The following is a 16,205-nucleotide window of genomic DNA, read 5'->3' on the forward strand; positions in this document are numbered from 1 at the left end:
TTCATGATAAACTTAACCCACTTGAGAAGTGTTTACTGGTTAGTGAGATGGTGTCATCTCTACTGAAAAATAACTAAATACTAAATAAATAAGTAAATTCATACGAATTGAAAACACGTTTGTGTTTTCGATGTGGTGACAAAAAAATAAAAATAAAAAACAGCCCCCGTTTTTAATCTAAAATCACTTTATTTGACCATCTTCTGCCCTCTTGAGGATGAAAGGCGCACCTGCATTCCCTTCTCTCCCAGTTATGCCAGATTTCCCGAGAAGTTGAGGTACACGTCAGAATGGAACCTGTACTGGTGAGCGGACGTGTACAGTGACCTCAGCAGTTTGTGCGTATCAGCTGACACACATTCACAGACGGGAAAACATGGAACGCGGTAAGACCTGCCGAAAAACAGCAACGTTTGAATAAAATGGAATCTATTCTTGAATCTAGAATGTATAGTATCCATTCTAGTCAACCTTTTAATAGAATAAACACACTGATTCTGATATTGAATCTGATATCATTAAAATCGGTTTTATTCAGATTCTCTCTATTGCAGAGGTACTTTTGCATTGCACTGCAATGCTAAGCGACATTATACAGTCAACGCGCTGTAAAAGCCTGCACTGTCCACTTGTGTCAGTAATTAATAAAGCAACACGCTCTGTGTTACAGTAAAACGGTGCATTTGTCTTAAGAAGTGTAAAAGTCAAAACAATTGCCTAAACTCAGAAAGTACACATACACACACACACAAACACACAAACCTTTTTAATTGGGTAATACAACATATGACCCTGATCATAGGACTGGATTTGGACTGGGGGGAAAGGGGGTAGGGGTGCAAAAGAAACAAATGTATGGACATGCATTGACTTTAAATCATTAAAATAATAACAAATAAACTTTTACTGGTGCCATGTGGAAATTGGTAAATATAAATGTATATTAATGCTGCTAAAAAAAGAAAATTTACAGATATACATTTGCATACATGTTTGAAAACCCACTGCCAAATTTTACTTTCAGTCTCTAACTTCTTTCTGCCCTTGTGCAGGTTTTTCTCTTGCTGGGCCTTCTTCTAATCCTCGTAAACGTCAGGTGCGATTTTCAGCACGTCATGACATCCTGCTCCTCCGTGAGGTGATAGCACAGAACCCCTTCACTTCTAAAGAGTCAGGCCGGATCTGGGCAAGGGTGGGTGAAATTATTACTGCGACCTTACAGGATGAGAACTTTGAGGTGGATGGACGCAGATGCAGGGAGAGAACCATGCTACTGCTGGATTATTATAAAAAACAGGACTTTGCAAGTCTACGCAGGTTAGAAGAGGTCAACTTCCTTTTTTTTTTACTTGCCTTGAAGTGCATTACATCCTTTTTTCAGTTTAAATAAGTGAATTTAGTTTTTAATTTTAATAAAGTGAAAATAAATTAATTAATTAAAAGTAAATACATAAGTGAATTGAAGTAAATAAATGAACAGTTCTTTACTCTTAAATATGTGAAGTACTTTACTCTTATAATCACATGTGAAGATCAATTAAATACTACTCACGTTATCTTGGTAACACAGTTTGTTTGTAGAACAACATAAGTGTTAAATAGAATATTTCTAAAATGGTATCTGTAACTGAAAACATTTGCTGTTGCTTGATGTTGCAAGTGTCCTAAACACTCCTGTTTCAAACTGTAAAACAAGAAATATTATTTAGTACATTTCTATTCATGAAATGGTTATAAATGTTATGATTAATTGTATTTCAGGGTTCCTTAATTAAAAGAGGTAAACAGTATGACTTGACACTGGTCATTTAAATGTTCTCCGAAAAATGCTTTTAAAATAAGAAATATGTTACAGGTTTAGTATCTTTTTCTGTATACATAAGCTATTAGATCTGTGTTGTTGGTGTTCAGGTTTGGTACGGAACGCCTGTATGCACAGAAAGAAGACCTTTTACATGAAGTTCTGGAGTTGGAGGCAGAGAAGAATCTCCTTTCGAGTGGGGAAAGTAAATACCAAGATGATGAACTCAGGAAGAGAACACTGGAGGAATTATCATCGCCTGAGCCTGACAAATCCACTGTGCTATCAGTAACAACAGCTCCCACCACTGGTAAGGAGTCTTTAGTTTAGAAATTATTATAAACACATTTCATAGATCATTTAACAACAAGCCATGATTGTAGATGTTAAGATTTTATTATATCTTACATAAACATTCTTAAGATACATAAACATAGTATTTTACATACTCTGACATTTGTGTTTGTTTGTTTTTTTTTCTATCAGTGGTAGCCAGCCCAGAACCTGAGGAGCAGGAGGAGGCTGAGCTCACAGCTCCCACAGCCAAACGGCCATGTCAGTGCTGCTGCCAGACTTACTCAGAGATCCTGAGCTTCCTAGAAAAGCGATTTGAAGCAGAGCAGAGTCTGCGAGAGGAGGAGATGGCACTGAGAAGAGAAGAGCTAGAAGTCCAGAGGAGTAAGATTGCCCTGGATCGGGAGCGTATCGGAGCAGAAAGAAAAGAACGGGAACGTCGGTTTGAGCTGGAGAGTCAGGAAAGGCAGGTTATACTGGATTTGTTAAAAGAGAAGGTCCTAAAAAATGAACGGAACTCTGACTGAAATTAGAAATGTTTAGTTTCAGTCTTTGATGTTGAACTGTCATTCCAGCCAATGTTATATTCTGCTTTCCCTGTTTGAATTTTTAATATAAGCCCATAATATTATAGTTGATTGTCATAACATTGAATAAAATAGCTAAATGCCTGGTGATAGGTTTGCATTCAGTAGTTCACCTGATAAAATACTGAATTTTAGTAACTAAAATAATAGATTTGATGCAGTATAGGTATCCTGAGATAATTGAATGTTCGAGAACAATGGCCTTTTTCTGATTTTGGAAACCAGTAGCACTATTGTGCCTTAAAGAGCTGTACTAGGAGTTACATAAACAGCCATTATTTCTTCTTTAGCAGGACAGGTATGTTTAAAATTAAGCTTGAAAATGAATGAAAGCCATTCACACTAATATTCTGGATAAACCCACACAGACTGCATTGAACTGAAAGCTGTGTGTAATGAAAGCTGTTATAACTGTGATACAAAAAATAATTAATGAACAATAATTAAATAAATGATAGTAAATAAATAAAAAATAGCAATACATGAAAATAACAAAGTTGACAGTTTGTCTAACCCTTGCATGCTCTTTAAAACTTTTTCCTCCTTTCTCCACCTTCATCAGCTTTAACAGCTGACAATTTTGCCACATTCTTCATTTATAAAACCATGAGTGCACTTCTCTTCTCTGTTTGCATGGCATCTCTACTGTAGGTTCTGTCATTCAGAAACATGGCTTTTCATATCACTGCTATGCTGATGACACTCACCTCTACCTCTCATTCCATCCTGATTATCCGACAATAGCTGCTCGCATCTCAGCTTGTCATCACCTTCAACTCAACCTTGCCAACACAGAACTGCTTGTAGTTCCATCAAAACCCTTGTTTCATCACAATTTCACCATCCAGTGATGCACATCAATCATAACTCCTTCAAAAAACAGCCAGAAACAGAGTTATGATTGATGATGAGCTGACTTTCTCAGATCACATTGCTAAAACTTCCCGGCCCTTCAGATTTGCTTTATTCAACATCACGAAGATCAGGTCCTTTCTTTCGGCACATAATTCACAACTTTTTGTTCAAGCTCTTGTTCTATCCAAGCTGGATTATTGCAGTGCTTTCTTGGCAGGTCTTCCAGCCAGTTCTCTCAAACCTTTACAATGAATCCAGAATGTGGAGGCAAGATACATTTTTAATGAACCGAAAATAATGCACGTCACACGTCTGTTGGCTACCAATAGCTGCTTGCATAAAATTCAAAGCATTAATGATTGCCTACAAAACCACCACTGACTTTTCACCCCTTTACCATCAGTTTAATTTTTTCCCAAATTCCATTTTAGTTTTTTCCAAATCCCATTTTTTCTGTTTTAATTTTTCTGGATTCCGTTTTTTTTTTTTTTTTTTTTTTTCTATTAAATAGACTTTTTTAATGGTTAAATTAAATGTAAGTAATCAAAAAGCATCTCTAATTATTTTTAAAATCAGGAAATATTTGAAGTATGCATTTTCACATCAATTTATTAAAAGTTTAACAAAAATTACATTTTTAGAGCCCTATGAAAAGTTTTTTCTTCACCATGTTTAATTGTTAACTAACTCTGTGTTTTAACATGTCTAATTATTTAAATGCATAACAACTTAATTTATTCAATTTTTTCTTAAAGTAGCCTTATGAAATGTTTTCTTTTTTTTTTTGTCCCCCTCAGGAATCCTGTTGTGTTTTTACATTTTTCTAGTTCCAAATGAAGACATAAAACATTTAATTTCTATTTGAAATACTGAAAATTAAGCAAACTTTATGTTTTGGTAAACAAAGGAGATTTACTATTAAAATTAAAACATGTAAAAAATGTTGATTGATTTTTCCTTAAAAATAATGTTTGTTTATTTTTAGTAATAGGAGGATGTAGTTTCTGCTGAATAATATTAATACATTTCTGGCAAATACTTTTCTTTAAACTAAACCAGACCTTTATTTTGACGGGGTGCCGTGAAAACAATTACAGTTCTGTGTATGTGATATGATGCTAGTTTTACTCAAATCGAACAGTCAAATGCTCATGAAGTCACTCTCAGAAAAGTTCTGGAGATGTCCTCATGTGTTCATATCCTTATTTAGAGAGACAGCAGACGCTGAAATCACCGCGAGCATCATGTGCACTTCCATGTGTGTAATAGACCGCGCTTCTGCACCATTCATTAACAAAGACATGCAGAACATGCAGGATTCATATTTAAATCGACTTTTCTGGCTTCATATTTACAGATACCAGTCCATATCGTGATTTGATTTAAATGTAATGACCTACTTTTTATTAATTCATTAAAAATTTGACAAATACCATGACATTTCGCGTTAAACTGTGAATTCCATTTTTATGACTGGATTCCGCAATTCAGTCCGCATTTTCTGCATCGTGGGATCATAGGGTCCTAATTGTGCCATCCCAAAGAGGCACAAAATCACTTTCACTGACTTATAAATTAAATGTTCCTTCCTGGTGGAATGACCTGACAAGCATAATCTGAGCAGCTGAGTCCTTGGCCATCTTCAAGAATCAACTAAAAACACATCTCTTCCATCTAAATTTGACCCTCTAACTTTAGCACTCTCTATTCTAATTCTATTCTTTAAAAAAAACTGCCCCTTTTAGCCCCTTCTATTCATTTACTAAGTGTTTGTTTTCTTGGAAAAAAAGCCCTCTAACACTAGCGTTCTCTGTTCTTTTTCTATTCTATCTGTTTTCTTTTTATTTATTATTTAATAAAAATAAAACCTTGCTATGTGCACTGCATTAAGCTGACTGAGACTTGTTAAAGCACTTGCATATCTTTGCTCTTTTGTTTATTTTAACTGCTTCCATTGTTCTCATTTGTAAGTAGCTTTGGATAAAAAGTGTCTGCTAAATGACTAAATGTAAATGTAATGTAAATGATACCAGAATAAGTCTTATTCATTAAGTGTAATATGGCTGGCTAGCGTTCACTAAAGATTCCTACAGCACTTTTCAGAGTTTCTCTGAAACTAAACAGCCAAAATAAGTTAACGGTCTTCAATTTTATTAAGTGGATCATTAGGTTCGTCAAATTTAAATTTTTGCTAGAAAACTAGAAAACATACAAAGTGTAAAACTACACACAGGTTATTCGCTTGAGGAGTAATTACAAAACGTGTCTTGTTCATATAATAGCATTAGCAACAGCAAACAGTTTTTCTAGTTTATGTATGTGAGAAAATAACAGCAAGCATCACAGATTTAAAATAGTAAAGTGAATTGGGGGTTATCTTATTTTTCCAAAATCACCAGTGCTTTTGATATCTTCTGTAGGCATTCATTTATACATTAACCATGAACTGATCATTTTTAGGTGCAGTTGGCGTTTCACAGTTGTTTACACTTTAAGTAAAAGGTGAACCCATATAACTGCCTTTCATAAATGTCATACAGGTGCTTCTCAATAAATTAGAAGGTCTTGGAAAAGTTAATTTATTTCGTTAATACAACTCAAATTGTGAAACTTGTTTATTAAATAAATTCAATGCACACAGACTGAAGTAGTTTAAGTCTTTGATTCTTTTAGGGGGCTTTCACACTGGCAGTTTAGTGTGGAACGTGGCACTGTTTGCATGAAAAATGCTAATGTGAACGCTGTAATCGGACCATGGTGCGCACTGGGGTACCAAACCCGAGACTACCTGGAGAAGGTGGTCTGAGTTTGGTTGCTCCCAAGCGGTGGCACTGTTCGCTTGAATGTGCAATGTGGGGAAGTTGTGGCCTAATGGTTAGAGAGTCGGACTCCCAATCGAAAGGTTGTGAGTTTGAGTCCCCGGGCCGTGCGTAGGTGGGGGAAGTGTATGTACAGTTCTCTCTCCACCTTCAATAAATATCACGACTTAGGTGCCCTTGAGCAAGGCATCGAACCCCCAACTGCTCCCCGGGCGCCGCAGCATAAATGGCTGCCCACTGCTCCGGGTGTGTGTGTGCTGTGTGTGTGTGTGTGCTGTGTGTGTGTGTGTGCTGTGTGTGTGTGTGTGCTGTGTGTGTGTGGGTGCTCTGTGTGTGTGTGCTGTGTGTGTGTGTGTGCTGTGTGTGTGCGTGTGTGTGCGTGCACTTCGGATGGGTTAAATGCAGAGCACAAATTCTGAGTATGGGTCACCATACTTGGCTGAATGTCACTTTCACTTCACTTCAAGCAACACGTACTCGGGTGCACACTTGTTCAGGAAGTAAAGTATCCCGTGTATGCGTAACACTGTCGATATCATTGTTTCCTCAACACATGAGAGAGCCGAGGTTGATTCCACACACTCCTAAAAGTCAGAATTAAATTAATTAAAATTAAATAATTAGAATAATTAAAATGTTACAAATAAAAAAAATTCTAACTATGCTCAGTCGTGTTGTGTTCTCCATGCATTTTCCGTGTGCATTTGTGATGATGGTAGGTGACTGCAAACGCACCTGGTTTCGATACAACTATTGAGTATGAAAGCAGTCCAACTCTGCAGGCGGCGCTGGGAACAATCCCGCTCCAGCTCGGACCACAGCTAAAAAACCCAGTGTAAAGGCCCTCTTAATTGTGATGATTTTGGATCACATTTAACAAAAACCCACCAATTCACAAATCTCAACAAAGTAAAATATGGTGACATGCTAATCAGCTAATCAACTCAAAAGACCTTCAAAGGTTTCCGTAGCCTTTAAAATGGTCTCTCAGTTTTGTTCACTAGGTACACAATCATGGAGAAGACAATCATTGACACCCTTCACAAGGAGTGTAAGACACAAAGATTTGCTGAAGAAGCTGGCTGAAGCTCCTTTGAGCAGAGCAGTTTGTGGTTTGAGAAGATGATTTATGGTGGAGCGCAACTGTTTGGAATTTACATGACTATTTTGAATGATGTGTGAATAATGCTCTGACCGTGCAGCTTTGAACTTTGAGTAAGATTTTTGGGGATACCGATAAGCCAGCTTGTGAACTGTAAGTCCAGATGCTTTGTAGAGAGGCAGATTCAGTAATCACCAAGTTGAGAGTGTTCCCCTTAATATGAGAAATTCTGAGGCAAAGTGACAAGTGGGGTGGTTGACTTATATTATAATCTCTAAGTATCAATATCGCCAAGTATTAATATATTTGATGAAGTTGTATAAAAAGTTAAAAGACCATTGTATAACTCAAATAATTGTATGAGACCTGTGTTTGTTTGTTTTGGGAGGTCTGCAAATTAGTAATACTGTCATTGGGAAGGGGGCTTACAACTAAATGCCAGACATTCAAAGAAAGACAGCTCAGGGATGGTCAAAGGGGATAGCTATAGATGACTGTGGTTAATAATACTAATACTAATACTAATAATAATAATAAATCCTTACATTTATATAGCGCTTTTCTAAGCACTCAAAGCACTTTACTTTGTCAGGGGGTATCTCCTCATCCACCACCAGTGTGCAGCATCCACCTGGATGATGACAGCTAGGCCGCCACCCTGTCCAGTACACAGTGCTTTTTGGAGGTAATAAAAGCCAGGAGAACAGGTCTCATTTATAAACCTCTTGTTGTTGCCAGGTTTCTGTGAGATGCATTATGTCCAGTTTTTCTTCCTGAATCTGATCATGTATAAAGCAAGATTTGTTTGTGAGGGATTGTGTATTAAACAGTTCAATTCTGATGTTGGATGAGGCAGTAAAATACCTGCTCGTACTTGTGCTGCATTGCACTGTATTTAGAAGAGGGAGCGCTCATCCTTAAAGGGGCCATATCTCTATTTCACTTGCTACTTTGGTTAAGTGATCGTGAAGAGTTTATAATTCATATTTAGTGATAGTTTAAAGTTATCATGAATTTGTTTAAAATATAAAGATACTACTAATAATAATTTCCAATCAGTAGCCATGTACAATGTAGCTAATAGTATCACATACTTAAACTGGGATTTACTATTTGTGTGTTAATTTGGGCTTACAGCAATTATAGTACTTCATGGAGTTTAGCAACAGTGTCATTGAATCCAGATTGCATTATTAGAGAATTGTTATAGCAGTATGCATAGAAAATCAAGTCAAATTATCACTGTTGTTTATTGCAGCAGCAGAAAGCACCTGGTGTCATAGGGTTCGGCAAAGGAGGAACTCAAGTGCAGACAGGAATCAGGTTACACAGAGGGTTTATTAACACAAAAGGGGAAAACAAAACCCACGAGGGGGAAAACACTGAATAGGGTAGATACAACATAACCAAAAAGGACTGGGCTGACAAGATAAACAAGGACTCTAAACACTAACTATAAACAAACACTCACGGTAATACAAAGACTTCTTCAGGGATTCAGAAACATATTGAGGCACTCACGATATGGTAAACACTCACATGTAGGAACAATCACAATCACAGTTACAGTGTGGAACAATCTCAGTGGAACAATGAACCGACAAAAGACAGAGCACACTAGGGGATCTAAATAGGGGAACTAATCAAGACACGACAGGTGACACAGATACGGCAATCACGATAACACTAGGATAACAAGGGGGGCGGGGCAAGGGAACGAGACAACACAAGCACATGGCCCAAAGACAAAGCCATGTGCTTGTACACAAAACACGGGTCTGTCATGATCCTGCCTCAAGACTAGAGAAAAGTCAGGACATGAAGGCAGAATCATGACAGGACCCCTCCCTTAAGGAGCGGCTTCCAGACGGAATCTTAGAAGGACGGGACGAGGGCTGACGACGGGGGGTACGGGCCGGTCTGGGTGGTCTAGGGTGGGGAGTGGTCTCAGGACAACTGACAGAGGACTTGGCAGGAGAGGTCACAGGACACGGGGCAACATCGACTGGACACGGGGAGACAACAGGACACGGGGAGGCAACATCTACTTGACATGGGGAGGCAACATCTACTGGACACGGGGGGACAACATCAGTGGGACACATGACAACATCAGTGAAGAAAGAAACTGGGTCAGGAACTGCGCTAACTGAGGCTGGCTTGGGATCTCTGGGGACAGGGTCTGGGGACAAGACAGGACTGGTAGGGACTTGAAGGATCTGGGCAAGACGAGACAAATAATCAGACAAAGTCTTGGCTGCAATAATAACCGGCATCTCCTTACGAGATGAGACAGACTGCAGTAATGTTTCTGCTGCAGAGTCGGCCGCGGCTCTCTCCTCCGCCCTCATGACTGCGGACTTGGAAACAGTTCTCCTAGTCGCTGGCTCGGGGTCAAGGGTCACCGCTGCTGGCTCGGGCATGCCAACACTCTCCGCTGCTGGCTCGGGCACGCCAGCGCTCTTGGCCGCGGTGCAGAGGTCATGGCTGGGTCTGCTACTGGTTGGGGGGGTTCGGTCTCAGGCAGGGCAGACTCTGACGCCGACGATTCTGAGGCAGACTCCCACGAAAACCGTCTCCCTCGCTTCCTGGGGAGACTGACGGGTGTGGGAGGCGCCTCAGGACTTGGTGAGGGATGTGCCTGATCCCCCAGAGCGGCCACGGCCAGGATACGACCCTCTGGGATCTCTGTCAGCTTGGCTGAAGGTGGGGACCTCGAGGGGGAAACCTGCGGCTCCTCCTGGGAGAACTTCTCCCACTGCTGGGCATAGTTCCGCAGGATCCACTCGCCTTCTGACGAGTATGGGAGGGCAACCTTCTTCATGTCGGTCGGGGATGGCCACCAGCAGCGCCTAAGAGGCTCCCACTGCTGCTGATGATCGGACGGCCTCCTGTCTGCTGAGTTCCGGTTTGGTCGGTTCATTCTGTCATAGGGTTCGGCAAAGGAGGAACTCAAGTGCAGACAGGAATCAGGTTACACAGAGGGTTTATTAACACAAAAGGGAAAAACAAAACCCACGAAGGGGAAAACACTGACTAGGGTAGATACAAAATAACCAAACAGGACTGGGCTGACAAGATAAACAAGAACTCTAAACACCAACTATATACAAACACTCACGGTAATACAAAGACTTCTTCAGGGATTCAGAAACATATTGAAGCACTCACGATATGGTAAACACTCACATGTAGGAACAATCACAATCACAATCACAATCACAATCACAATCACAATCACAATCACAATCACAATCACAATCACAATCACAATCTCAGTGGAACAATGAACCGACAAAAGACAGAGCACACTAGGGGATCTAAATAGGGGAACTAATCAAGACACGACAGGTGACACAGATACGGCAATCACGATAACACTAGGATAACAAGGGGGGCGGGGCAAGGGAACGAGACAACACAAGCACATGGCCCAAAGACAAGGCCATGTGCTTGTACACAAAACACGGGTCTGTCATGACACCTGGTTTCATGAAATAGATAACACATGGGGTGAGTAACTCTTTAAAATTGAAATGGGATTCTATTACTATTCATTTAACAGGGCATACAGATATAATATATATATAAATATATATATAGGACTGTCATAGGAAGTCAAATTGTTGCTAATATACGTAGCAGTGGCAAAAAGTGCTTTAGTTGCTTAAATTCAGTGATAATGCATGGGGTATTTAATTTAACAGGGCTTACAGTATATCTTGTGAACTCTTCAGGGTGAATTGGGTGTTTTATTTTGTTTACTTATTAATAAAGACGCTTATAGCAATTAAGTGCATTTTTACAGCAGCATGCATCGCTATTCATATTGTTAATTTAGTGATTTTTAATAGCAGCAACATGCATGACAAATTCAGATGCAATGTCAAATACTAGCAAGCAGTCTGCATGGCAATCCAATTTTCATTGTTGCTTATATAGCAGCGGAAACAAAGTACTTTTAGCTGCATGAAATTTCAGTAACAAGATAACGCTTGGATGGTAGTATACTATAGAGACTGTGTCTGTTCCCCGAACTAGAAAATACAAAAAACGTCCAAACCAAGTTAAGGTAAACAATTTAATTGAGGTTCAACAAATAAAAAACAAATGCAATATGGATAATCAAATGATAAAGCTTGGCTTATTGAATATCAGATCCATTTCTACGAAAACACTTTTTGTAAATAATATGATCACTCATCAAAATATAGATGTACTCTGTTTGACAGAAACCTGGCTAAAACCTGATGATTACATTATTTTAAATGAGTCCACCCCCCAAGATTACTGTTATAAACACAAGTCACGTCTAAAAGGCAAAGGGGGAGGAGTTGTTTCAATTTATAACAACTTTTTCAGGATTTCTCAGAGGGCAGGCTTCAAGTAAAACTCGTTTGAAGTAATGGTGCTACATATAACATTATCCAGAGAAACAAATGTTAATGATAAATCCCCTGTTATGTTTGTAGTGGCTACTGTATACAGGCCACCAGGCCACCATATAGACTTTATTTAAAGAGTTTGGTGATTTTACATCCGAGTATTACAGTGTATGATGTAGCTGTCCATCAGTGTAAACAATGTGCAAAGCAATTAAACCAAAAAGTACACAATTTATAAAATTATTGGTTTCTAAAGCAAGGAGTCGACTCTGAATCGCTGAAACGAGTCGTTATAGATTTCAAATATTTTGCCCATCTCTATGTAAGTCACTAGGAACACTTTGCATAATAATCTCCGCCTACCGTCTTGGGAGAAACGGAACTCTGACCTGCCCCACCCCCCCATACAGACGCTCTGGTTGGTGTGATAGCATCATGTCGAGGAGACAGTGTGTTTTTAATTGTAAAGGCAAGTTTGTGATAAAGTAATCCATATGAAAACAACGCGATGTCTGCTTTTCATGTCTCCCTTCATTATATCTAATGTGACCACACCCCCCGCGTTGAACGTGCTATTCAGATTCAAACTGAAGCGCGCGGCTTGAATACGACCACACAGAAGAAAAAGCAGCGAGACTGTTCAAGTTTTTTATTTTACTGTTTGCTTCGCGGTGAGAGGAATAAGACATAATTCACCCCAAACAGATGCTAACGCATTGTTTACCATGAAGTTGTGTGCGGAACAACCAATCAAGACTATGTCAGTTGACCAATCAGAACACAGTATGCTACCGAAAGGTTGGGTTTAAGGAAACTGAATCTTTTGAACAGCTTCGCGCGAACCGTTTGGGGATCTCTGAGAATTGAGGTAATTTTAAAATGATATTTTGACAAAATGACAATGTTTTTTAACCTTTGATGGATTTAAACCTAATGTACAGGACTTATAAACTGTGATAGGAAGCTTAGAATTTTAATCTTACTGGCTCTTTAATATCCATGTCGATAATGAAAAAGATGCATTGGGATCAGCATTTATAGACATTCTGAACTCTACTGGTGTTAGACAACACATTTCAGGACCTACTCATTGTCGAAATCATACTCTAGATTTAATACTGTCACATGGAATTGATGTTGATAGTGATGAAATTATTCAGCCAAGTGATGATATCTCAGATCATTATTTAGTTCTGTGCAAACTTCATATAGCAAAAATTGTAAGTTCTACTTCTTGTTACAAGTATGGAAGAACCATCACTTCTACCACAAAAGACTGCTTTATAAGTTATCTTCCTGATGTATCCAAATTCCTTAGCATATCCAAAACCTCAGAACAACTTGATGATGCTCTCTTTTCTAGCACTTTAAATACAGTTGCTCCTTTACGCTTAAGGAAGGTTAAGGAAAACAGTTTGACACCATGGTATGATGAGCATACTCGCACCCTGAAGAGAGCAGCCCGAAAAATGGAGCGCAGCTGGAGGAAAACAAAACTAGAGGTATTTCGTATTGCTTGGCGGGAAAGTAACATATCCTACAGAAAAGCATTAAAAACTGCTAGATCTGATTACTTTTCTTCTCTTTTAGAAGAAAACAAACATAACCCCAGGTATTTATTCAATACAGTGGCTAAATTAACGAAAAATAAAGCCTCAACAAGTGTTGACATTTCCCAACACCACAGCAGTTATGACTTTATGAACTACTTTACTTCTAAAATCGATACTATTAGAGATAAAATTGCAACCATTCAGCCGTCAGCTACAGTATCACATCAGACAGTGCACTATAGAATTCTCTACTATAGGAGAGGAAGAATTGTATAAACTTGTTAAATCATCTAAACCAACTACATGTATGTTAGACCCTATACCATCTAAGCTCTTCCAGAGGTGCTTCCAGAAGTCATAGATCCTCTTCTGACTATTATTAATTCCTCATTGTTATTAGGATATGTCCCCAAAACCTTCAAACTGGCTGTTATTAAGCCTCTCATCAAAAAAACACAACTTGACCCCAAAGAACTAGTTAATTATAGACAAATCTCGAATCTCTCTTTTCTGTCCAAGATACTAGAAAACGTGGTATCCTCACAATTATATTCCTTTTTAGAGAAAAATGGTATATGTGATGATTTCCAGTCAGGATTTAGACCGTATCATAGTACTGAGACTGCTCTCCTTAGAGTTACAAATGATCTGCTCTTATCATCTGATCGTGGGTGTATCTCTCTATTTGTTTTATTGGATCTTAGTGCTCCATTTGACACAACTGACCACAACATTCTTTTGCATAGACTTGAACACTTTGTTGGCATTAGCATGGTTTAAATCGTACTTATATGACCGCCATCAGTTCGTAGCAGTGAATGAAGATGTATCATATCAAACACAAGTGCAGTATGGAGTACCTCAAGGCTCAGTACTAGGGCCGCTACTATTCACGCTTTATATGTTACCCTTGGGAGATATCATCAGGAAACATGGTGTTAGCTTTCACTGATACTCAGCTCTGTATTTCTTCGAGGCCCGGAGGTGTTAATTATAGGACCGAAAAACTCTGCTTTAAATAACCTAGAACACTGTCTAAGACTTGATGGTTGCTCTGTCAATTCTTCGTCATCATTTAAGAACCTTGGTGTTCTATTTGATCGCAATCTTTCCTTAGAAAGCCACGTTTCTAGCATTTGTAACACTGCATTTTTCCATCTCAAAAATATATCTAAATTATGGCCCGGTCCTGTCATCGCAGCACTGGCTCCCTATCAAACATTGTATAGATTTAAAAATATTGCTTATTACTTATAAAGCCCTGAATGGTTTAGCACCTCAGTATTTGAATCTTCACACAGATCTTCAACAGATCGCTGGAGCTGTGCGAAGTCCCTTCATGCCTCAAACGTTCCACCATCATCCCCATCCCTAAGAAACCCAAAATTACAGGACTAAATGACTACAGGCCTGTGGCTCTAACGTCTGTAGTCATGAAGTCATTTGAAAAACTGGTGCTGGCCCACCTGAAGGACATCACTGGGCCCTTGCTGGATCCTCTTCAGTTTGCCTACAGAGCAAACAGGTCTGTGGACGATGCAGTAAACATTGGACTGCATTATGTTCTGCAACACCTAGACAGACCGGGGACTTATGTGAGGATCCTGTTTGTGGACTTCAGCTCGGCCTTCAACACGATCATCCCAAACCTCCTCCTGCCCAAACTAAATCAGCTCTCCGTGCCCACCTCCGTCTGTCAGTGGATCAACAGCTTCCTGACAGACAGGCAGCAGCTAGTGAGGCTGGGAAAATACACATCCAGTACCCGTACAATCAGCACCGGAGCTCCCCAGGGCTGCGTTCTCTCCCCACTGCTCTTCTCCCTGTACACCAACGATTGCACATCTATGGACCCCTCTGTCAAGCTCCTGAAGTTTGCAGACGACACCACACTCATCAGCCTCATTCAGGACGGTGACGAGTCTGCTTACAGACAGGAGGTAAAAGAGCTGGCTGTCTGGTGCAGTCTCAACAACCTGGAGCTTAACACGCTCAAAACAGTGGAGATGATCGTGGACTTCAGGAGAGACCCCTCTGCACTCCCCCCACTCACCATCATGAACAGCACTGTGACTGCAGTGGAGTCATTCAGGTTCCTGGGAACCACCATCTCTCAGGACCTGAAGTGGGACATTCACATTGACTCCATTGTGAAAAAGGCCCAGCAAAGGTTGTACTTCCTCCGTCAGCTGAGGAAGTTTAACCTGCCACAGGAGCTGCTGAAACAGTTCTACTCCACCATCATTGAATCCATCCTCTGCACTTCAGTAACTGTCTGGTTCAGCTCAGCTTCTAAATCTGACCTCAGAAGACTACAGAGAGTAGTCCGGACTGCTGAGCGAATCATCGGTTCAACTCTCCCATCTATTCAAGAACTGTACTTATCCAGAGTGAGAAAAAGGGCTGTCAAAATCACTCTGGACCCCTCACATCCAGCACACTCCCTCTTTGAACTGTTGCCATCTGGTCGACGCTACAGAGCACTGAGCACTAGAACGACCAGACACAGGACCAGTTTCTTCCCTCAGGCAATCCATCTTATGAACAGCTGATAATAACGGCGAACACACTACACTTTATATTTATATACACACACACTTTATTTATCTAACACACATACTTAGTATACACTTAAATTTTGCACAGAATATATATGTACATACATAACTTCATTTTGTAATATACCTGCCTACAATTGTCATTTGTATATTGTCATTCACTATCTACTTATTTGTATTTTTTATTCTTTTATTATGTGTTTTATGTTCTGTCGCTGTCATTCTGTTGTACTGCGGAGCTTCTGTCACGA

General features: G+C 39.6%; 1 protein-coding gene across 2 annotated transcripts; it reads left to right on the top strand.

The window, feature by feature from the left end:
* Positions 1–298: 298 nt before the first annotated feature.
* Positions 299–3,976, top strand: si:dkey-45d16.4 (uncharacterized). 2 transcript variants are annotated; one of them, XM_026213972.1, is made up of 5 exons: positions 299–386; positions 1,053–1,138; positions 1,223–1,317; positions 1,912–2,111; positions 2,288–3,976. In XM_026213972.1, the coding sequence occupies exons 1-5, from the start codon at positions 377–379 to the stop codon at positions 2,620–2,622; spliced, it is 726 nt and encodes a 241-aa protein (XP_026069757.1). In that variant the 5' UTR covers positions 299–376; the 3' UTR covers positions 2,623–3,976. The 2 variants fall into 2 exon arrangements, with proteins under 2 accessions (XP_026069757.1, XP_026069756.1); XM_026213971.1 differs by having other exon boundaries at positions 1,053–1,317.
* Positions 3,977–16,205: the final 12,229 nt, after the last annotated feature.

Source organism: Carassius auratus, chromosome 31 (assembly GCF_003368295.1).
Source record: "Carassius auratus strain Wakin chromosome 31, ASM336829v1, whole genome shotgun sequence".
Taxonomy (NCBI): Eukaryota; Metazoa; Chordata; class Actinopteri; order Cypriniformes; family Cyprinidae; genus Carassius; species Carassius auratus.

Bases quoted from the DNA above. Each gene is read 5' to 3' on its own strand.
- si:dkey-45d16.4 (XM_026213971.1), top strand. The intron at 1,318-1,911 runs GTTAGAAGAGGT...GTTGGTGTTCAG, and splicing joins GACTTTGCAAGTCTACGCAG to GTTTGGTACGGAACGCCTGT. The intron at 2,112-2,287 runs GTAAGGAGTCTT...TTTTTCTATCAG, and splicing joins AACAACAGCTCCCACCACTG to TGGTAGCCAGCCCAGAACCT.